The 23,837-nt window shown below is 28.2% G+C and overlaps 3 protein-coding genes across 5 annotated transcripts; 2 read left to right on the top strand and 1 right to left on the bottom strand.

Annotated features, from left to right (window-relative positions):
• Positions 1-2,563: 2,563 nt before the first annotated feature.
• On the top strand, positions 2,564-3,655 carry LOC135930301 (neuropeptide FF receptor 2-like). Its single transcript, XM_065467082.1, has one exon. The coding sequence runs from the start codon at positions 2,564-2,566 to the stop codon at positions 3,653-3,655; it is 1,092 nt and encodes a 363-aa protein (XP_065323154.1).
• A 3,857-nt stretch (positions 3,656-7,512) lies between these two features.
• Positions 7,513-12,477, bottom strand: LOC135929274 (Golgi SNAP receptor complex member 2-like). 3 transcript variants are annotated; one of them, XM_065465784.1, is made up of 4 exons: positions 12,350-12,457; positions 11,461-11,546; positions 9,418-9,946; positions 7,513-7,639 (listed from the first exon to the last, which is right to left on the bottom strand). In XM_065465784.1, the coding sequence occupies exons 3-4, from the start codon at positions 9,911-9,913 to the stop codon at positions 7,614-7,616; spliced, it is 522 nt and encodes a 173-aa protein (XP_065321856.1). In that variant the 5' UTR covers positions 9,914-9,946; positions 11,461-11,546; positions 12,350-12,457; the 3' UTR covers positions 7,513-7,613. The 3 variants fall into 3 exon arrangements, with proteins under 3 accessions (XP_065321856.1, XP_065321854.1, XP_065321855.1); XM_065465782.1 differs by lacking the exon at positions 7,513-7,639 and having other exon boundaries at positions 8,713-9,946; positions 12,350-12,454; XM_065465783.1 differs by lacking the exons at positions 7,513-7,639; positions 11,461-11,546 and having other exon boundaries at positions 8,713-9,946; positions 12,350-12,477.
• Positions 12,478-18,077: 5,600 nt separating this feature from the next.
• LOC135930302 (oxysterol-binding protein 1-like) lies at positions 18,078-20,327 on the top strand. The gene has a single exon (XM_065467083.1). The coding sequence runs from the start codon at positions 18,078-18,080 to the stop codon at positions 20,325-20,327; it is 2,250 nt and encodes a 749-aa protein (XP_065323155.1).
• The last annotated feature ends 3,510 nt before the right edge of the window (positions 20,328-23,837 follow it).

Consider the following 23,837-nt stretch of genomic DNA (forward strand, 5'->3'; position numbering starts at 1 on the left):
TAATAAAAATAATTATCGTTTTTATTTATTTAATAAATTAAATTTTAATAATAAAATCATTTCAATATTATCTTATCATTCCCAAGTCTAGATCGCCGATTATAAGTTTAGCTAAACCTAATAATCGCTCAACACGAGCACTTGAGGGTAATGTGGTGTTTAAATTTATAAATTAATTTTTTAAATAGTGAATCAAAAAATGAATTTAATGGGGTTTTCAATGAGATTTATCCATTATCTCAAAATGATTTGTAGCAGTCATTTTTGTGGGGCTGGTAGGTAACTAATGAATCCTTCTTTGGACCCAGATTTAGAAAATATAAATTTAAATTTCGTGGCTTAAAGTTATATTTTTAAAAAGTACCGCGCTAACTAATGTCTATTTTTAAAATAGGTAGCGCACTATTAGGTATAGCAACTGTGCTACCAGGGGTGGACTGGAAGGCTAAATGCCACATGGGATATTTCTAAACCTTTGCCTCCGAACACCCGTTTGCGGGTCTATATCTCGCTTTTACCCGGCCAGAGGAAATTTATAGAAATTAAAAAAAATTTAGAATCTTACACAAATTTCCAGGCAGTTGAAGTATCTAAGTTTTTTGTTTGTAAATATCTTGATAGAGGCCCAATTATTTCAAAAAATTTTTTGTACCTTTAGCTATTAAGGATACCTAAATATTTTTTTCTTTATATTTAATTATCTATGTCAGATAAAATTTATTAGATGTTATGTTTGAATGAAAATATCATTAATCAATATATTTAAGTAAAAAAATTTAATGGATAAATATTGTAATAGAGTTCTCAATCTCCCCTTTCTAGCCCAGGAACATTTTTAAACATTTACATTTGAATTTAACAAATATGGTTCATTTTAGTTAAGGAATGGGGGGAGGGGGTTATAAATTTTCCCTAATATTTAGTGCACAAGCAAAAATAAACCAACCAACCATTATTTTAAAGGAGGAACAAGGGAAAGTTTTCTTAGCAAAACTAGGTAACTTTTATCAACTTAAGATAAATGCTTTGCAAAGTTAAAAATATTTTATTTTTATAACAAAATTTAAAATGAATATGAAATATCTGATTTTACCGGATATATACTCCAACATGTTTGGAATACCTACCCTATGAATTTCAGTCAATTTTGCCATGAACTTTTCAACTTAATACAATTTATATTAATTTTCTATCGAATTTTTTATATAAATCATAAATGACCCAAAATGTTAACAGCAAAATTGTTTACAATTCATATGATAACTACTATTCTAAACATGCTGAATTACCCTTGCGGTAAAATCAGATTTTTTAAATTTATTTTAAAAAAAACGCGCTCAGAAAATGATTTAAAGTTGAAAAAATAACACATTGCCAGATATGTTTAATATTAAAATAATTATTTTTTTTTCACAGGGTTTGGTTTTGTCTTGTGTGTGGTTTATTATTTTGATTTCGGCCCATTCCCATTAAATTATACATATAATAATAATAACATTCTATATATATTTAGCAGAGATCTGTGGGCCTGGCCCTAAGCCCAGCCAGGGTACACGGGTCGGACCTTATTTTTTTTTAAAATATACCCTATCCAAATATTTTAAGTCTCCATTATTAATTATAAAAATTAAAAATAAATATAAATTCCAGGCCGGGCCGGGCTCCAAATGGTTCCTCTGCAGGCCTCTGATATTTAAATAAATTAATTAAATATTTACTATTTACTTGCGGTTATTTATTTGAAGACAATATTCATACGAATAAAATATTTTTCCCTATTGAATATCTAAGGACTAATTAAAATAGGGAAATGGTTAATTTCCCATTATTCAGGGCTTAACTTTATAATCTTATTTTTTAAAATTTTATTTTAATAGAGGTTTTAGTACTTATAATTCCACCAGAAAATTAAATTTATATTTAATAAATGTTTAAATTTATAATATTCAAAAAATTATTCTGTATAAATACTTTATTCCGATTTTATGCCAATTATGTTTTTTAAAAAAAAACCTTTTTTTCTTTCCCTAGGCCCCAAATTTTTAAAATATCGAGGCCCCGTAGGACTTTTTCTTACTAGGTTTAACTGGCCAGTCCGCTCTAGTGCGCTACTTTAATAACTCTGAACCCAATTAATAATTAGTTTTAAAAATCTCTTCTTTTTTTGATCGATAAAAATGTTTAAATTTAGCAAAATTTTAAATCAATTCATTTATTTTTGTTGTTCAATTTAGTATTATAATATTTGGTGGTTTATCATTAATCATTCAATCTAATATTGTCATAAAAATTTTTTTTTTAATTATTACTTGCATATTTTGCATTCTTATGACATTTTTATACATATTTATCGATAATTATTTATAATTTTAATATTTATCATATATCAAAAAATTGTTTACAATTTGAAGAATACTAATTGGATTCTTAATTTGTTTTAGTGCAACTTTAAATTTCCTTACGGTAAATATTTTATTGGAGAAAAAAATCTTCAAAGTCTTTGGCGATGGTCTTTGTTAGCCTCATTTTTGCCTTTTCCTTATTTTTAGCAATTTTAACAATCATGGCTAATGGATATATCATGTTCCTTTTCTTACGTCACAAAAGTATAAGGGTGGCACGTAATTACATCATTTTTAGCTTATCCCTGGCCGACTTTTTGATAGGTTTATTCGCTATGCCGTTTGCCGCTGATCAAAATCACCTAAAATATTGGAATTTTTCCAAATCATTCTGCAATTTTCACGCTATAATGGACTCCCTAGGCACCTTGGTCAGCATATTCACAGTCACCCTAACCGCCCTTTTAGATATAAGATTAGTCTTCGGGAAGGGCATCAAAAATGTATATTCGCCTATAAATATAGGCATCATCTTAGCGCTCAGTTGGCTAATTCCTGGAATGACTCTCTTAGTACCCATATCGATAAATCCAAGACAAATGAGCTTATTTATTAAATATATACAAAATGATTCTTTCTTGTTAATGAGGGCAACAAGAAATGTTACGACTACTAATGTAACGACTAACGCGACTACAACTATAATGAAGGCAACAAGCAATGTAACGACTACTAACGTTACGATTAACGCGACTACAAAGATAATTATCTTTCAATGTTTACCAAGTTTTCCGACAGACCAATTTACAGGCCAAGTAGTGTTCTTCTTCATAATAGGATTATTCTTGACGATAATAGCCTATACAATCATTTTCTTTAAAATCAGATCTAGGAAAAGGGCAATTTCTGCTTCGATTGTGAGCCCAAATTTATCCCTAAACTCATTTGAAAATTTAGTAAGCTCACAAATTCTTAAAATCCGTAAAAGTTCTTCCAACTGGACATCCGAGAAAATTATAAAAGCAAACGCAAGCGTAAGGTTGAAACGTAACGAAAATCTTTTGCGAATGATGTTTGCAATAGGTATGTTAGCCTGGGTTTGTTATCTACCAAGTTCAATCGTCTTTTTATTGGAAGCTAACGCTAAGATTCCGTTGTGGGCATACAAACTTGGGATATGGTTGGCATATATTAAATCCACAATAAATCCTATAATATACGGATTTATGAATAAGAATTTTAAAAAATTTATATGCAAAACATTTCGACCCGTCGTTGAACATAAAAATAGAAGTATAATATTTAAATATTAGAGAAATATAGTGTTTTGTTTGTAAATAAGATATTGTATAAATATTTTGTTAATAAACATTTTCACCATTATAATTTGAAAAAAAAATAATATAACCATCGATGACGGTTTATTAAACAACCCCTGCTTTATTATCGTATTTATTATGGGTACCTCTGAATTTGGAATTCTATTTCAAAAAATACTAATTTATTATTAAAATTTACTAAATGGAGTTAGGAAGTATAATGTATAAATATGAGAGAATTATTATTATTTTTTTAAAAAAATATAATTTTTAATTTTGGATGCACCCTCTCATAAATATAAAAGGATTTCTATATTATAATAAAAAACTAGTGACAATATTTTTGAATTTCAAGTTATTTATTATGTAGGCTAGTGCAGTATAATCAGTAAATTTCAGAAATATCTGAAGGCCTGACAAGGTTTAGTAGATCACAGTGGCGAAACCAGGATTTCTCCATAAGAAAGGGGGGGGGGATTTGGTGGGCTCCTCCCTAAAAGTCCGTTTTGATCAAAATAAGTTTCTTCTTATGGTTCTTATATTTGATTGAGGAACTTACTTCCGATTTTTTCTATATTTTCCATTCAATCATGATGCCAATTTTGACAATTTTTCTTTCTACTGACCAACCTGATTAAATTAATTTACAACTAAGCATAAGCTGGTCAAAATTTTGTAATCAATTTTTTCTTTTATACTGGTTAAAGTCAAGCATAAGAAAGCACAAAACATTGGCACATTTTAGAATTAATGCTTGTAATTGTTTACCCAAATTTAACGGAGATGATATAAAATAACGGAAAAATAAATAATAATTTTTTATATTAAAAATTAAAACTATGACGCCACATTAGAGTGAAGTGACACAAGCTTTCGAAAACACTATATCTGACTTATACTATAAGTATGACTTTATTAATACATTTTATTGTTTTATACTGTTTGGTAAATCGTGGTAAAAAACTGCTAAAATAAGCATTATGCCACAAAGGATTTAGGTGAGGGCTATAACTTTCTGGGGTCGCATTATATTCTTTAATTAATTTTGCCAGCCACAAAAGCGAATTACGAACTGAATCTAAACTATTATATCATGCCTAAAGCGCAAAGTCAGCCAAATATCTGGAAGTATTATGTATGATATTTATATTAATAAATTAGTGCGTATTTCATATTTTTTCTTTGTGGTTCAAAACCATTTGGTAGATAATTTAAGAAAAAAACATTATCGGCAAAATAAATAATGTCAAAATTGACATCATGCTATAGTATATTAATATTTTTCACAAGTGGCGATTCCATTATTCATTTACGGGGAAAAGTTACTTTCTTTAAAGATAAATATGCTCTCATTCTGAGAACAGACATATAATAGCTAATTACTCATCTCTTATATCCCATTTCTACTCCCCAAAAACCTCAATTCTATAAAATATACGATTTATCTGATATCTATTATGTACCAATGATCAGTAGGATTTACCGACTATAAAAATGTCTTCAATAAATTTTTTGGCTCAGGTATGTTTAAGATTTCTTGATGACGATGATAAAATAAAATCATTTTATACTGAATCTAATAAATACCTTAATAAAATAATTACATAAGGAAATAATGCGAATATGAAAAAAAAACAAATGAAATAATCTAAGCATCATTACATTCGATTAATTATTCCTGGAATTCTTTGCTCCAATAAACATTAACAGAATCAAATTTAGGGTGTACACCCACATATCAAAAAAAAACACAAATTTCCATTGATTAATTTTTCTTCTAAAACAATTTGTAAAATATAACTTCATTTTTAAAGCATTTATAGGCCAATTAATGGACCCAATTTTATCAAAATGTTAGTTTTATTATGGCTAAAAGTTAAGAAAGTCTACTGAGATAATATTAAATAAATTTAAACTTTATTTAATAATTTATAGTTTGTGTCGTGTCAGTAATAGATAAGACTTTAATAAATCAGGAAACCTTTTGAATTGTATTAATTTTTTTCTTCTAAACAACAAAATTAGGAAACAAATAAGCCAATCTTTAAAATTGTTCCAAAAGTTAATATTAAAATTCTAATTTTATATAATGTAAATATAATTTTAATTTTAATGTTACAAGTGGTAAAAAACTATTTTTATTACTCAAACAGAAGCGTCGTCAGTAAGGTGCTTTGGATGCTAAAGAATCCCTTTTTTCAAAGTATTTAAATTAATACATTCAACACCCTATCACTCCAAAACGAAAATGTTAGCTGAAAAACATTAAGAATGCTTAGAGTCGATATTTTGCCACTAGATAAGATACTAAGGAGCTAAAGAAAGTTACAGGCGAAGCTATGGTACAGAATAGGCGTGCACCAACGACCTGATATATTATTGGGGCAAAATCTAAAAACTGGATTACATTGGTTACATGCAAATTCTAAGGATGAGATGGAACGAACAAATATACGAAGGCAGGTCACGATGAACATACTCAAATGAGGGAATTCGAGATTTAATTCAAGGTGAAGAGAAGGAATTATAAAATCCAGAACTGGTAGGTATTCATAATCGGTAGAAGGTTGGGATAGTACGATACAAATGCATGCGGTTCAACAGCGAAAAAGGATACAGCAAAATAAATGGAGAAGGCAGGGAGATGAGAAGAAAGTATGGAGTAGGAAATAAATGCAAATTCGGAAAATGTGGAAGGACAACCTATAGAGGGAGAAATCGGCGAAACGGAAAAGACTTATAAAAATTCGGGTCGATTTAAGTCAATACCTCCCATGGAATCAATAAGGCAGAAATCCAATATCAAGGTAGTCTACATATCGTCTTATTGAGAAGATTTAAAATCTTAAGTGCAGAGAAATATGATAAATACTATATAAGATTATATTTCTTATTATATTACAGTTAACATGTATTATTATATATGATTGTTATATTTTTCATTATTTTGCATATATAAAGTGAATTGGTTTCAACGATGACACCCATTTAGGAGATGACTACCTAAAAAAAATAATAAAGCCCCTTATTTTATTATTTAAAAAAATAAAATTTGGTGACAGTTTAATGAGAAATTTAGTAATAGTATTCGTTTTAGAAAATATTAATTGATTTTGTTTCCTTCCAATTAATATCGAGGAATTAAATTTGTTTTGAAAAATCAGAATTAGCTCCTATCATCGAATCTATGATCGAAAGTGGGCTTTTCAATTGACAAAATATCAAATTACCTCTTGATTTATCATTATCAATATATATTTTTTTCAACAATTTCCTGAAGCTTTGACTTTTTACTTGGTAATCGATTTTTTAGTGTCATAGCCTCAGAGGTTGTTTTGGGGTCTGTGCCCCTCTCATACAAAAGAAATTCAGATGAACATGTTTAAAATGTTATAATTATTTTTAATTAAAATAAGCACTTCAACAAAACAAAATTTTTAATATAAAATTACTAAATAATTATACTTCTACTGATCATCAATTTTTCTATACCGAAATTATATGTTGTTACCTTTTGTCTGTTAAAAAAATATTATTAAAATTATCACGAATTAGTGCGACATTTGCATTCGTGTAATCAGTAGAGACTAAGGCCATTCGGCAGGTTTTTTGATATTTAATTTTATATTATTAGATGAAACTAGTCAAACCAATAGATACTCATAGACTACAAAATAAAAAAAACCCCGAGCTTCCTACCTTCTATAGTATGGGCGCTATTTATGATTGAAGTAAAAGTAGTGTATTTCGCTATTTACAACGACCCTGGGTAAGATGCCAAATATCAATTTTAACAGACAAATCAGAATTTTTATTATTATAATCAACACATTTTGTTTACAAAATTATAAATATTTTTTTAAAAAGGATTAATCTTCACAATATAGGCACGCATAAAATGGATCATTCCTACAGCAACTTGAATGTGCCCAATCGGTATATTTGGTTTGCTTTATCCAGTCTTCGCATTTACTTTTCCTGCACATTATTCAATTTTTTTAATTTTATTACAATCATTTTTAGATTTTATTAATTTTTTCCTATGCATTTTAATACTCTTTATTTGCCATTTTACCTCCTAGCACTTACCGGGGCTAGTGTGTTAACTTAAATGGTCTAGAAATATTGTCGGATAAGCAAGAAAACCGGGATTAAATTTAAAAGGTAGTCTGGACATTGAGGAATATGACATTTAAATTTCATTTAATCTGAGATAATACTTTAGACTTAGCAAAAAATATATGTTGTTACAAAAAGGCTAAAAAAAATTGTTTTTGATCAATATCTTTTGAATACAGAGAGCTCTTACTACTGAATGAACTTAAGGTAGATAGTAATAAATAGAAATACATCTTTCGATCAAATTTGAAACAAAGCTCTAAAAATGAAAAAGTTCGTTCTCCCCTAATAAATGATTTACTATGTAGTTAGCCGAACAATTTTAAAAGTGCATTAATTATTATATGGTTAGCCATGCGATATTTCCTAGCCGTGCGACTTTTTCAGACATATATTTAGTAATAAATTTTATTATGTAGTCAGTTGTGTCAGAAAAACTTCTAGTTTTCTTTTAAAGCTACGTAAACCGATATCATTATGAAAATGGGTATTGTTTATTATAAATCTGTTAGTAATGCCAGATATAAATAAGATCATAAAATTTGAGAACATCAACCTGACGTATGACCATGAAATTCTTAAAAACAATTTAGAAGTTCAGCAATAGTTTTTAAAAAAAATCCACTCTATACAAAAATATTCTATAAAATGATAAACAGCGAATGAGATAACTGCTAGTTTTACTGACCAGCAAATGAGGACCGAAAATAATAGAATTAGGTAATCCCGCGCGCATGGAGAAAATATTTAAAAAAAATAAGTTACTAATAAAATAATAAAAAAAAGATTAAATAGAAATTCAATTTTGAAATTTACAAGTACCAGCTTGGAACTTCATAAAAATGCGTTTAAAGTTATATTTTTCGATTAAAAATTTGGGCCTAAATTAAAAATTCGGGATTATTACTACGTTAAGTAGAAACTTCAATATTTTTTTTTTCACTAAAAATATTTTTAAGAAAAAAAAACTTTTAATAGAGTTTTATCAAAATCTTATATCTGAAATTTAAGAAAATAATATCGTATTATTTAAATAAAATTTCGGCTCATGTGTTTTTTTTTATCTAAAACGATTAGTGTTGTTAAACGGCTATATTTAGCCGAAACTCAAGATTAGCATGGATTCACAAAGAGGGCAGTAAGGTTTGGATATCCATTGACAAAATTAAGGCTTAGATAATAATATTTTGGCTAAAACCTTAATTAAGCCATTTTTTTAAATCGGCGAAATCTAGCCATTTAACAATACTATGGAGTCATATATTTATTACATGGCATAATTATAATAGTAAATGATCGAATATAATACAGATGTATACGATTGTTTGCATTCCCCTTTTTTAAAAAAAAATATTTCTTAGCGCTAATGAATTCCATCTTGATCCGAAGTCTGAATATTTTCAACAATTTATATTTAGAATTCTATCATCATCTGAGATACACGAGTACTATAAAAATGAGTATACTCGTAACAATCATTCCCCCGTAAAGGATAAACTTATCTTGAGAAGTCCGCCTTTCCACTATCTTCATGACGGAATTACTCAAACCCAGGGCACTCGAGATGAGACCTAGTCTCTTGGCCGTCAGCCCCAGTCGTTCTCTTTGACCTCTAAGCCCGTCCATTACGTGCTTACCTGCCTCAAGAAGAGTGTCCACCCCACTCCCGGCTTGTCTGAGCTTGCTTTTCTCGTTCCCAAAATACTCGTTTTCGCCGGCAATGTCGATTGTTGAGCTAGAGGAAGGGGAGTTGGGAGCGAATCGCGTGGATAGAAGTGCTTGGCGTTCCTTCGAAGCTCTTAATTTAGATTCCCGTTTTGCATTTATGTGGTCGAGGCTGGCTCGAAGATGTCTGGCGTCGTACTTTATTTGCTCGAGTCTTAATCTCAAAGTAGCTTTTCCCGTTTGGGTTGCATTGATTTCCTTGAATAGTCGGGTTTCAATTTCGCGGGCCAAACCGTCGATTTCAGAGAAGCCCTTGGTCAGGTAAGTCAATAATTCGGTAAATGGGTCTTGATTGCTATCTTGGGATTTCGATGAATCGCTATCATGGTTTATGAGAGATTCCAAAGTTGTAAGCCGGTATTGAATATCTCGCAGGTGGAATTCGGCACTAGTCATTAATTTTTCCATGAGTACTTATAATTTTGATGCTAGATGTATTTCCTAGTAAAAAAGAGAGAATCATAGTGCTTACAGATTTATGCCTTTTTATTTCAAATAAAAATTGGTAAAAGTTTTTTTTTTGGGTTAAAAAAAAATACAAAGTAGTTTGTGTTTTTCCATTTTTTTTCCATAGAAAATGTCAATTCAATTTAATCAAAGCGATTAGGAAAAACATAAAGCTAAAGGCTTCTTCTCCTTTGTAGCATTTTGATGGTTAATTTTATTAAATCTTATATATATTATATATAAAGTTGCATCCTAAATTCGATCCGCCCATTTTAAAAGTTTAAGTAAATATTATGTTAAAGTTTTAAAACTTTCAGAAAATCTTTAAAAAAAAATAAACATTAAGTTTTTTTATTTTTCTATAAAAAAATGTGCATATATTTCTGTATTTTTAAGGATTTTGAAATTTGTGATTTTATCTTAATGCTTTGGTTATCGCTTAAGGAAGTCTTGATGATTTTGTTAATTCCAGGCATCGATAACTAGGAGTTTGGGATTCTGAAGCACCATATTCAAAAAAAAAATTAGAAATTATTTAGAATTATTATTTAATTCAGTAATTTCAATAACAATTTGGGGGATAATTTGACTTTTCTTGTGGCGTGTCTAATCATTTTATAATAATTCTCCTTTTTGCCAGCATAATAAAAACAAAATGCAGAAAAATCAAAGCATGTAAGGATACTTGTGGGATTTACCCACGAATTTTATTGGAGGTCATTGGATACATTTATTGCACGATTTTGGCTGTTATATATATTTTGAATAATTTTAGTTTCACTTTTTTTCAGAGTTTGAAATCTTATAAAAAAATTGAGAACATTTAATTATTTTGTATGAAAATTATAAGATATACTTATAAAAAAATTGCCATTTTTAGATAAGATTTGATTAATGAATTATAGGATATTGCCATACTCTTAAATTGAGAATAAAAATATTTGATATTTTTCATTTTCAACAATTTTATATAGAGGAATTAGTATCCGATCTCTCATACCTTCAATAAATCCTATAAGCAATTTATTTGTCATTATTTGAAAAATTTTTATTCTTTTTCTTTATAAATATCAGTAAAATGGGAGAAATCGAAATCTAAGAACTCTAACAAATTTAAAAATTTTCAGGAAATGATTCCCAAACATGCCTAATATAGGTGGAGGTAATTTGCATATTATATTGTTCCAATATTGTGGCTCGTTGATGTAATAGTGATTGGATCCCGAACAAGAAATATGTCAAATCTATAGACCAAAATTCATTTTTCAAATTTTTGGAACCAGTCACTTTAAAAAATAATGATATTCAGAAAGGGAGCCTTCTTTAGTTTAGTTTACATATTCTGGTTTAATTACATTTTTTTAAAATTAACATGAACTAAATTTTTAATATGCCAAAAAATTTCACTATTGGGCAAGTTTCCAATAAACTTTCAACATTTAATTTAGCCAATTATTGAATCCCTAGTAAGATATCATAAATATGTTATATTTTTGATATAAACTTACAATTAGATAAAAGTTTATCCAGATAATAGTCTCGTCCTTTAAAATTTGTCTAATTGAAGATTGCATTTGTCCTAAGATCAAAAGGCCTAATCTTTTATAGGCAAATTATATACTTTTATATAAATAAATATTGGATATTGTCAATAGCTTATTATTAATAGTTATTGAATAGTATATATTAATGCTTTATTTGAACATAAGCATATAAATAAATATTATTGAATAGTATATATTAATGCTTTATTTGAACATAAGCATATAAATAAATATTATTGAGGTTCTAGTTATTCTGAATAATAAAGAAGTTTTTTTAGTTTGGAGCTCAACTAAACTAAATTTTAGTTCTAAATTAAATTTTAAAATAGGTTTGGTCATTAGATGTTATGTTCTGCCCAATTTAAAATTATCTATTAAGCAATTTTTTAAAAATTAAAGTTTTAGCAATAAACCCTATTAAATTTATTGAACAAAACTTTGAACAATAGTTATACTTTTGTTAAAATCAGGTTTAAAACAAGATAATGCCAAACCTTTTAAATATCACAATTTGCTAGTCTCATAGGTAGTGTTGTTAAACAACTCTATTTGAGCCAATTTTTAAAAACAGCTAACTCAATATTTTCGCCAGAATAATATTGTTTAAGTCTCGAGATTTCACTAATAAATGTCCAAAGCTTTGCGCCACCAATAAGCAAAATCTTGAGACTTGCATAATATTTTTAATAAAATATTGAGTTAGCCGTTTTTAAAAATCGGCTCAAAATGAGCCGTTTAACAACACTACTCATAGGTATAATAGATTTTGTAAAATATTCCATCAAAGAATTAACTTAGTTTATATTATTTATTCATTGATATTTTTTAATAAACAAAATTAAATTATACTTACAAGTATGCTTTTAGTAAAATAAAAATTTCTGCTTGGATTATTTAAAAATAGTGTATGAAAAATATGTAATATCAAGCATTCAACATCTTAAAATACAGGTATAATATTTTTAATAAATGGTTAGATGGGCTAAATTTAAAGGAATGAGCATCATACCATACTAACTACTATAAAAGGTCCACGTCGACTGACATGTATCATTAATAACCATATGGAAATGACATTTTATTTTTGTTCTTCAATTTTTACTATTGTTAATTAAAAATGATGTAATTTAAAAAAATAATTTTGTAGCTGCAATATATCTCACTATGCATTTTGATAATAATATTAATATTAATTAGGTAAAATAGTTTTAATTTAATTAATACAATTTTACTATAAAAGGATTTTAATGAAATCAAAATTAATAATGTAATTGATAACAAATATTTAATTAATTTGTGCAGTCAATTGTGATTAAATGATAAATTTGTATAATACATATTTTTAAGGAAAAAATAATAAGGTAACATTATATAAAAGAAAGCATAGCCACTTTATCACTCGACACTTTATCACACCACACTTTATCGCGCAATTTTATTCATTTATTTATACTTTTTAAAAAATATATAAATTAGTATAATTATTTTAAATAGCAATATATAAAATAAAACTATATGACAATTAAAAAAATTATGAGTAATTAAAAAAATTAAATATTAATAAAATAATATAAATATAAAAAAATATAAATTAAAATAATAGAGATATATAAACAACAAAGGTCAGGTATACATCGAAGTTGACAATAAAAATTTTCTTCTTTAATGATTGATAAGCATATATGTTTAAAGGGATAATTTAACAAGCTATTAACATTAGCATTCGAGAATTCATTATCGAAACGAAAATTCTTGCGCATAAAGAAATAAGCCTCTTCAATTACCTTTTCAAATAATTATCATTTCTCGATGATTCAAAAAAATTAGAAATATTTGAGATGCAATGAGCCATTTTTTCATGTTTTATTGCGGATTTTGCATTTATTTCATAATAAAATTTAGTAATATATATCTTATTTTTGTTGTTACACAAATAATTTTAAATATTTGTTTATTCCGAAGGTTCGGCAACCATATTTATGTCTAATAATTATTTAATAAGAAAAATATTCCGTATTTTTTAAGCATTTTTGGTTTGAATTGTGTTCCTAATTGAATTTATAATTTCCCTTTATCAAATATTTCTTAAAATTAAATGAGAAACCTTCTATTATACAATAATGTAATGTATTTTGTATATATAAACTAGGGTAATAAGTTTTACATTTGTATATAAACAGTAATTCTAAAAAATTTTAAATCTTGTTTTTATCAAATTGACACCCCTCAAAAAATTAACATTGGTGCTTTAGCCGCGTAACTGATTACTGAGTAAGCCGAACTAACTTAGTATATAATAGTTAATGTGTTTATTATTCTTGATATAATATGTAACCAACCAATAACTTATATATATTCAGGAACTCGCTAGGTTGTATATAGATTTTTGCGAAGATTTGGAAATAACATTTTTAATATGTGTCGAATGCACTTGTAGCAGTCCATAGACACCGATTTCTAATTCAGAAAGCCTTTATTTAATCGGCAAAATACTGAAATTGAAAATTCCACATTTTTTAAGTTTATATAATGATTTTCTAATAATATTTTCGAAATTATGTTGAATGAAAATTATCTATTTAGAAATAGGGTGTTTGTGAGTTCCTAAGAAGCAAGCATAATTGTATTTGAAAGTTTCTCTGTATTTTTGTCAAAGAAAGGGAAAACCTTTTGGTTTGTTTAAAAATCCTTGATTTTATTGCTTATTAGTTTTAAAATTTATAGGTTTGAGAAGAAAAATTCTCATTTTGTAGATAGATGATGGTGTGAACAAGATAGTTATTTTTAAATATTTTTTTTTATGTTCCTTGATTTGGATGATAATAAAAAATTCGAATTTTTATCTTATTGCAATCAGTAGACAATAAGTAAAATCCCAAAGAAGGGATTTTGGCAGACTCCCAGGAGTTTTCTTCCAATTTGTCAGATCTTAGACTTTCCTCTGATAATATAGAATATTTGAGATGTAGGGGAGACCGGGTTAAAACGATAGGCATTTTGCATATTTACCATAAAATTTTAAACAAGAGTCAAACACAACAATTTACAAATCAATGTATAGCCCCATCCCTCATCTACTAGATAAAAAAAAGTGTAGCCCTCTACCTATAATATTTTAGGAGCTATGATTAGTTATGTCAAACTACAGGGTAAAATGGATAAGCACTGGGATAAAGTGGTTAAAATAATATTTGACATATATTTATTGTTTTATTTAACAAATATTACAAATTTAAGATATATTTATGATTTTTATTTACAAACTAATCAATACAATAAGGACATGTAAAGTAATTATCATAATTAGCACATTTATAATGCGCCCATTCAAGCCACATTGTCAATTCAAATACAAACAATCTAATTTAATTACTTGTTTAGGCGTTAATCCCATAAATGACCTACTTGCTTCTAATATGTAGTCACACAATCTAGATTCTCTTCATTTGTAAATATTTATTTATGATGATCTGAACTTTTAATACCATTTTTATATCTTCTTCTCAACGTTGGATAAGGTATGTTATATTTTTTAGCAGACAAATTCAATGAAGTATTATTTGTTATTTTATATTTTATGGCTTCATCTATTACACTTACATCTCTGAATATGGTTTTTCTTTTATAATTTTTCATTATTTGATTGATACAATAAAAATTATAATAAATGAATGAATGAAAAATTTAATGTGAATAATTATATATTTTAACCGTTTTACCCATAACAGCTTTACCCCAAGGTGACATATATTATAAAAACCGTTATTACGTGACTTCTATTATAGCTATAGATGTTAGATAAATTTTATTTTATAGCTAATACATTAAGGAACAAGAGTTTATATTTTTTGGGTAAAAAAACAGTTTTTTGACAAAATATATAAAACCAGGTAGGTTTTAAAGATGAATATAGGTAAGAAATTAATATAAAAATACATCAACACACCAAATTTAAAATCTTAGTGCTCAAGGGTTAAAAAGTTATTTGCGTTATCATTGTTAACCCATCAATCGCTATACCCCGGTCTCCCCTACGTTGCTTCTAAGCTTCATATTAGATTAAATGAAGTATGAGTTTTAGTCGCCCTTGACTGTGGTATTAGCTCATGCCTCCCTTTAGAGGTGAGTTGTAAGCCCATACATTCCTTTAGAGGGTACAATTGTGTTTAATCTATACAAAAACCTATAGCTACTCAATAGTTTGCCTTATAAGATATTGCAGAGGTTGCGATTAGGAAGGACCTGTAACCATTCATTTAGATAATACATCTATATGAAAGTTTTTTTTTAAGACTTGAAAAAAGTTTTTATGGTGGCGTGTTGCGGAGATAGTTATAATAATTGCACAATCGAATAAATTGTCGATTAGTAATATAAAACCAGTTATGTAGGAGCTACATTAATCTATGGACGATAAAAGATGTTAAGGATGTGAGATGGAGTGGAAAAAGATCCAGAACCAGATTTTGCAGGTATTTAAAATAGGAGTTAAAATCCGCCAATTTAATATTTAAGATGTTTTCTAAAAAACATTTCAATTTTTCAGTAAAGTTGTGTTTTGTTTAAACAGCAGGCGCGTAATCAAGGGTAGGAAAGTAAAAAAATTTTCATCCCATTGCAAATATTACTGTTCTCTTATATATCATCTTAAAGCTAATAAAATTTTTCCCCTACAACCCCCCCCCCCCTTCTCTAATAAATAAAATATATCACTATTAATACTAATTTGAAAGAAAAATAAGTAATATATAAAAGTTAATAATTTTTTACAACGACGACCATAATTAAAAATTATTTTTAGAATATATTATAAAAAAAATGTGAAAAGTCAAAATTATTTCTTTAAAAATATAACATTGCCAAAGTCTTATAAATAGATTCAAAAACCTTCAATAAAATTTATGATGGAAAAACAACTTAACAATGTTTTCTTTCTTTATAGGAAAATCATGGATATGCCTATGCATTACGCTAATTAATAATAAACTTTTGAGAGTATATGTGTTTGCAGAATTTTTAAAGTTAAATTTTCATTTATTAAAAGCTTCAAACATTATAATATTATTAGCTAATGTGGAAACTAATTTGGCATTACTAAGTGAGAGACCCAAAAGAAAGATGTTATTTTTGAAGTTTATATATTAAGAATATCCAGAAGATGGTTTACATAAGGCTTCACCATATAAGCACCATAGATGTAAAGTTGAGTTGAATAGTTTTCATAATTAATATTTTATTCGTATATAATATATATACATGTATTCGATTTTGAAAATGAAAGCTTTAGTAATTCAACCGATAGAATTAAATTTTTATTGTTTTATAGAAAATATAGTTTTAAATTTACTAGGCTACAAAAAAAAAATTATAAAATTTCAAAAAAAAACTAAAAGTTTTACATAACATAAGTTTAAGGGAAGAAATAGCGATTGATAAAAACATAATAAATTAATTTATAATATTATTTTTGTCTCAGCAATAACCGATTGAGTAGCCCCAATTTACCTATATACCAAGAAACCTATGGTGAACCATTTGACCTCAGGTCACCAGGACATTATCTGATGATAGGTTTGCAAGCTCTGTTTTGCATTACTTTTTACAGGGCGACCCTTCTAATCTTAACCCTATCATAAATTCTAGCTTCGCCCAAAAATTGATTTACGAGAAAAAAAACTGCTCCTATCGAAAATTAAACTACCCTGCATTTCCTGGATATTATCCATAATCTCTAAACCTTTTTTATAAGTTGAATCTATGAAAACCATTACACGAAAAAAAAACGTACAAAAGACTTTTAATTATTCTATGATATAAATATTGAGGCATTCTGGAATATATGTTGAGACCTTTTCTCACACCGAATCTCATATAAGTTTTCGTCTGTATGACATAGGTTTTTAAAAAAAAAATTAACAGAGGTTTAAATCCGTCATCATTAGTCTTATAGTTTTTTTAAAGAAATAGCAGTCAACTCCTTTGCTTGAAAAATGGCTTGGTTCGTGGAATCGCTTTGATTGGATAGTTGACTGAATAGTTGACCATTTCACAAATAATTAGTTCCTAAGTCTTCTTAAGATATTCTAAAAATTTCAGTTGGTTATATATTCGAATGCCGACTTTTAATAAATAAAATAAATGATAGAAAAGTTCTAACCAACTTTATCCTTTCTATATTTTTATAATTCGTTTTAATGCTAACTATATAACCGAAAGAGAAAATCTAGGAGTTAAAATTACAAATTTCCTCCTAATATACGGATTAGGAGATAAATACAATAGTGTCCATTTGAGTAAAATGATAAGGTAAGAAGACTTATTGATTGTAATATATAATTGTAAGTGAATTATAAGCCAAACAAATTCGTAAGGGGCTATTCTTTAATTCTTAGAAATATTTGTGAAATAGTGAATAAATAGAGAGTTAAGAAAAAATATCTTTCCATAGTTTTGTCATAATTTCCATAAAAGATTATGATTGTTAGCTAATATTAAAGTTGATAACTATTTATTAATTATATAATAATAATATATTGAAATAAAATGAGTTTTTTAATTTCGCAATGTTATTGAATAAACACATGGATGTGTCGAGGAAGAGCGCTTTGAAAAATAGCGAAGTTCAAGAGGAGCCCGAATTTAAAGGATGGCTCATGAAATGCTCTCGATATTTAAAACTTTATAGGAGACGTTGGTTTATAGTGTCGAATGGTTTGTTGACCTATTACGATTCCCACGAACAAATGACGCGGAAATGCAAAGGAGCATTAAGATTGGATGATGCGCAAATAGATTCTGTTAGCAAAGTTAAATTTGTTATTTCTATACCCGGGAGGGCTTCTCTTTACCTCAAAGCGAGCAATGAAAATGAAAAGATAAGATGGATACATGCGATAGAGTTATCCAAACAAAACTCCATGTTTCGAGATCAATTAGGAAACGAAGATTGGAATGTCATCGCTCGAGACAGCCCTTCCATTTACTTGCAAAGGAGGTTGGAGCTCGAAAGTTTGATATCATTATTGAATAGCAAAATAAATGACCTCGATTCTGAGCGAAAAGATTTGGAGAAAAGTCATCAAAGATCTGAAACACTGATGAAAGAACTGGTCAAATATTTTGAACGTCAAAAACTTTCGACAAAACTATTTTTTGACAGCGCCGATGCCATTAATGACTTTAGGATCAAGGCTAAATCTATTATAGAAAATTTTTCGGAATATGCGCAATATGTTAAAGTTCACAATGATAAATGGAGACGCGTTTTGCAGAATGAAAGGGAAACCAGAGTTTACTTAGAGGATATGTTACAACATTTGGCTAAAGATCATATTACGCTAGAGAATCAAGCTAGAAAGTTATCCACGGTCTCGGAGTTTAACGATGCATTCCAAGATGCAAGAGATGCTCTATACGAAGACTTAGTGGTGTATTTGCCTGGAAAATTTCCGTACAAACAATCAATAATGGACGACTCTATGAGATCAACATCAGAGAATTCACAGTTCCTAGAATTGCCAAAGGCTATCGTGCGTACAAAACGGGATAGCAGAAAATCATCCGTTTTTATTGGCCAAGGTCAGATAACAGAATTGGGAAAGAGCGAAAAATCCTTATTAGAAAAAGAAGATTTGTCACAAATATTAACTTCAAAAATTTGCGACATAAAGCCTCGCCCCAAATCAAATATAAGCATATGGAGCATTGTTAAGAACTCGATAGGGAAAGATTTGTCTAAAATACCGATGCCCGTTGCCTTCAATGAACCTATTTCGATGTTGCAAAGAATGACAGAGGATTTAGAGTATTACGATCTTCTAGATCAGGCTGCAAAAAGTAAAGATAGCCAACAAATGGCTTATGTAGCTGCTTTTGTAGCATCAAATTACAGTGCTCCGATAGAACGCACTACGAAACCTTTCAATCCCATGTTAGGGGAGACTTTTGAATTCGACCGTGTTAAATCATTTGGGTGGAAGTCACTGTCCGAACAAGTCAGCCACCACCCTCCTATCACAGCCATTCACGCGGAAGGCTCAAATTGGCAGTTTTGGCAGCAATATACGATGGAAAGCAAATTCAAAGGCAAGGATATCCAAATACTACCATTGGGTATATCTCACTTGAAATTTGCTGATGGAAAACATTACACATGGACCAAAATATACACGACCGTGCACAACATAATAGTGGGGAATTTGTGGATCGAAAATCATGGAGAAATGGACATAATAGAGCACAAAAACAAAATCAGTTGTCATCTCTCTTTTCCCAATTACAGTGTTTTTTCAAACGATAACTTTAAGGTGACAGGTTTGGTGTTGGATAAGGACCAAACAGCTCTCTGGCTTCTCAATGGGAGGTTAGACGAAGATCTCAAGTGCTCTCGTATAAAGGAGATGAAGGACGGCAAAATGGTTTGCGATGATAATTCAATTCAAACCATATGGTCCAGAAAGGACCCCTCCCATATCTTGAAGGATACATATAATTTTTCAGACTTCACCCTGAAATTGAATTCCCCGGAGAGCGATATAGCTCCCACCGATACCCGCTGGCGGAACGACATCAGGTGTCTGGAGCAAGCTAAATTGGAAGAATCCGACAGCATCAAGAATAAATTGGAAGATTGTCAGAGACAACGGCTAAAGGAATACTTCGATTCCGAAAAAGGCAACAAGGTATGGAAACCAACGTGGTTCGAGTTGAGAAGCGATCCAGAGGCAGATTCGCAGTGTTACACATTTACTGGAAAATATTGGCAATATAAGGCTAACAAAGATTGGACCACTTGTCCAATAATATTTCCTGCCAACGTCAATACCGCGTAACCTTTTTAAAGACACCTCCATCCTTTTAATGAATGCATTTTAATATATCAAATAAAGCTATAATGCTTCCAGATTCAACTTTATATTAATTATAAAAGCATATTTTAGTTTATTTTAAAAATAACACTAATATATAAAATAATAGTTGATCGTTAAATCCGCGAATAATAAAGAATATTATTTAAAAAAATCTTTTAAAAAAAAAAGAAGAAAAAGATTATTGTCTAGACTTAGATTAGAGTTTAATTAAAAAGTAATATCATGTTAGGGTTCTAGACCCCCGATTTAGAAAATTTTTAGCATTTTTTGAAACCGTCATTAAATTTTTTTTTATATATTAGCAACCGATATTAGAAAATTGGTCCGAACCCTACCTTGGTCCCAATTTACCCCGGAGTTTAAGTGATATATAGTGCCTATTTAGTCCATTCTCAAAATTTTTTTTAAATAAAATAAATTTCAAAATATTTGAACCGCGTTTTTCGATTGGTTATTATCAAATAAGCCATTTTTTTTTCAAACGAAATAATTTTCAAAACATGCTGCCTTTTCTAAAAGTTAAAAGTTACACACATAAATTATAAATACATATTAAATTATCTAAACTTAAAAAAGCAAAAAAATAAAAATAAAAAGAAGAAGAAAAAAACACAGATTTTTTTTTATTTTTATTGAGGTTTTTTTTTTATATTTTGTTTCGAAATTTTTATTTTAAAATATAATAAATAATCGTTGTATATATTTTTTTTGCGATACGCGAACTAGATTCTAGTTTCGTTTTGTAGGCGATTTTTCGTGCTAATTTAGTGTTGTTAAAAAGTCAGGTTTGGGGCGATTTTTCAAAAAGGGCCCTATTAAATTTTAGCTAAAATAATATTACGTAAGATGTTCCCAAGCATTTCTGCCAACTACGAGAAAAATCTTTAGACCTGCATAATGTTATTTTGGTTATAATCTTAATCGGGACCTTTTAGCAACACTAATATTAACCAAAAAAAAACTATATTTTTATACTGTTAGAATTGGCAGGTTATCAATAAAAATTTTTTTTAAATATAATTCTATACCCCTAACCTATCTCAATTTAAAACACATTATTCCAGCCATCTCAAGTTATACCTTGTTTTAATTTTACATAAAAAAATTTTAAATATATTTTTATCTAATTAAAAAGAATCCCTTCAAATGATGAATATTTCTTGAGTTTAGTATAGCTATATTAAAAAATAAAATCAAGGGTACAAGAGAAAGAAGTTCGTCTTTGCTTCTTTTCTTCCTTTTTTTTAATAACAAAACCATATTTGCACTTTAAAATGGAAATTTGGAGGAGAAAAAAGGGATGAATGGAGAGGGTAAAGATTATCGTGTTCATTTAAAGCACGATAACTTGATTGTATAATTATAAAATAAAGTTGGGTTAAATGTTGTAGAATCATTAAATCTACTAAATATTTAAACTTGTAAAAAAAAAAGAGGAAAAAAAATGATGGGATTTTTGGTTTTTATAGATTAATGAATGTTAGTTCACCAAATATGGATAATTTTTTGTTTTGAAGTGTGTTTCGGAGTGATAATGAAATAATGTACCCAAGTTTTAAGAATGCTTCTATTTTTTTGGAAGAAATAAAAAATTAATAATCATATTATTGATCTCATAAAAACCTCTTTACTTTTTGAACGAAGAAAACGATTAACACAAAACATTTTTTTTTAAAAATAATTGAAATAAGGACAAAAGTTCTTCTTTTGGCCAATAGGTAACAACCTTCAAAAAAAAATATAGGTTTTTTGCTTAGAAAATAGATCTTAGATGATTGAAGCCATGAAAAATCGTTTTTTCAACCCCCGGCTTAACCTACGTTGGTAAAAAATAATTTTAGACCCGGACCCACTATAACTTTACAAATGTAATTATAAAAATATAAACTCGAACATAATCTCTTTTATGGTCTAATTTAGAAGGCTATAAATATTCAGCAGCAATCAAACGAGATTCGTAAAAATAATAATAAAAAATACCTACCGAGAAGGGTTTAACTCTGTTAGCATTTTGATGAAAGAATTGTCTGTGAGTGTAAGGTAATGTTGATGTCATTGGATTTAGATGCAAAAATATGGAAAATGATTAGACTCTATACGATTTTAATTGTTAATATAAATATTTATAATTATCTTGTTCGCTTTTTAATTGCGGCAAAAATTGTTAATATAAATATTTATAAATTATCTTGTTCGAACCGCTGGGAGGGCGATAATATTTAATTGATTATGCTAGCCTCGGACTAGTCTCGCGGAACTAACGATAATGTATTCTTAAATCGAATTGTTGTGTATGCCAAATGAAGCCGATGTTGTCATATTTTGAACTTTCAACGCCAGATGGCAAAAGCGCATTTCGATATTTTAAGACAAGAAACGGGGTAGGTTGGGAAAGGTATAAGCAACAGCTTTTGATCGATTATAGATTATAATAAAAAAATTTATATTAATAATATGATATCCTTTCTCTATACGATAAAGGGAATAAAAATCTAAAATTATTCGATCTATAAAATTTATGATAAAATATTTATTCTATAAAAATTTATATGGTCTGACATGCTTCGAGCACTCATTCCTGATAAAAGATGATAAAAGTCCTAAAAGTTAATCTTGTGATATAAAACTCACATGTCTGATATAATAAAGTTTAAACTTGATTTGATAATAGTGTTGTTGAAAGTTACTTTTGAAGTGTAGTTAGTTTTATAGTTATCATTATTATATCCTAAATTAGGTAACAGTTTGGAGGATGCCCATGTTTATTCCTATAATTAAGGTTAACATATTTGAGTTGGGATATCTCAATTTTACACTTACAAAGTGTAAATTTTATACTCTTCGTTTTCTTTATTGGTGTAAAAAAGACTTTACTCATCTTCTTCTCAAGAAAATGTACAAAATTGACATAAAATTCTTAATAAAATAAATTATAATATTAATAAGAATTTAAATTTACAAACATTTATCGCTTCAAATATTAATGAGATTAACAAACATGACTGAAAATTTAAAATAAAAATGAAGGAATTTGGTGGTTGATGTGAATTAAAAACTCGGCTTAAATTATTTATAAATTTTAAAAAATAAATAAAAGTAATTTTATAATACAATAAAATATGTTTATTCCATATTTTTTATAAAAAAAAATTTGAAGTAACGAGTAACGTTTTGAGTTACCATTATTCAAAAATAGTTATAGTTACTCGCTACCTCTAGAAGAAAGTAACGAATGGGGTTTCTTTTCTTCTAAAAAGGTAGCGCTCTAAGTAACGACGTTACTTGTTTACCTTACTTTTAATATAACTAGTTAGTTATTTTTCGGCTAGTATGTATTTAGTTGGTCTACAGATGATAAATTTGGTTAAATTTAGTGTTAAAAACATTTTTTTTTTCAGTGTAAGTTATAATGAATTGACCGACGTTAGGAAAATATTTTTTCCTTTAGATGTATATACTATAGTTATTTAT

This window comes from Gordionus sp. m RMFG-2023, chromosome 5, assembly GCF_954871325.1.
Source record: "Gordionus sp. m RMFG-2023 chromosome 5, tfGorSpeb1-WG-v2, whole genome shotgun sequence".
Taxonomy (NCBI): Eukaryota; Metazoa; Nematomorpha; class Gordioida; order Chordodea; family Parachordodidae; genus Gordionus; species Gordionus sp. m RMFG-2023.

Coding starts and splice junctions, on each gene's coding strand:
- LOC135930302 (XM_065467083.1), top strand. CDS start 18,078: ATGGATGTGTCGAGGAAGAGCGCTTTGAAAAATAGCGAAGTTCAAGAG.
- LOC135930301 (XM_065467082.1), top strand. CDS start 2,564: ATGGCTAATGGATATATCATGTTCCTTTTCTTACGTCACAAAAGTATA.
- LOC135929274 (XM_065465783.1), bottom strand. CDS start 9,913: ATGGAAAAATTAATGACTAGTGCCGAATTCCACCTGCGAGATATTCAA.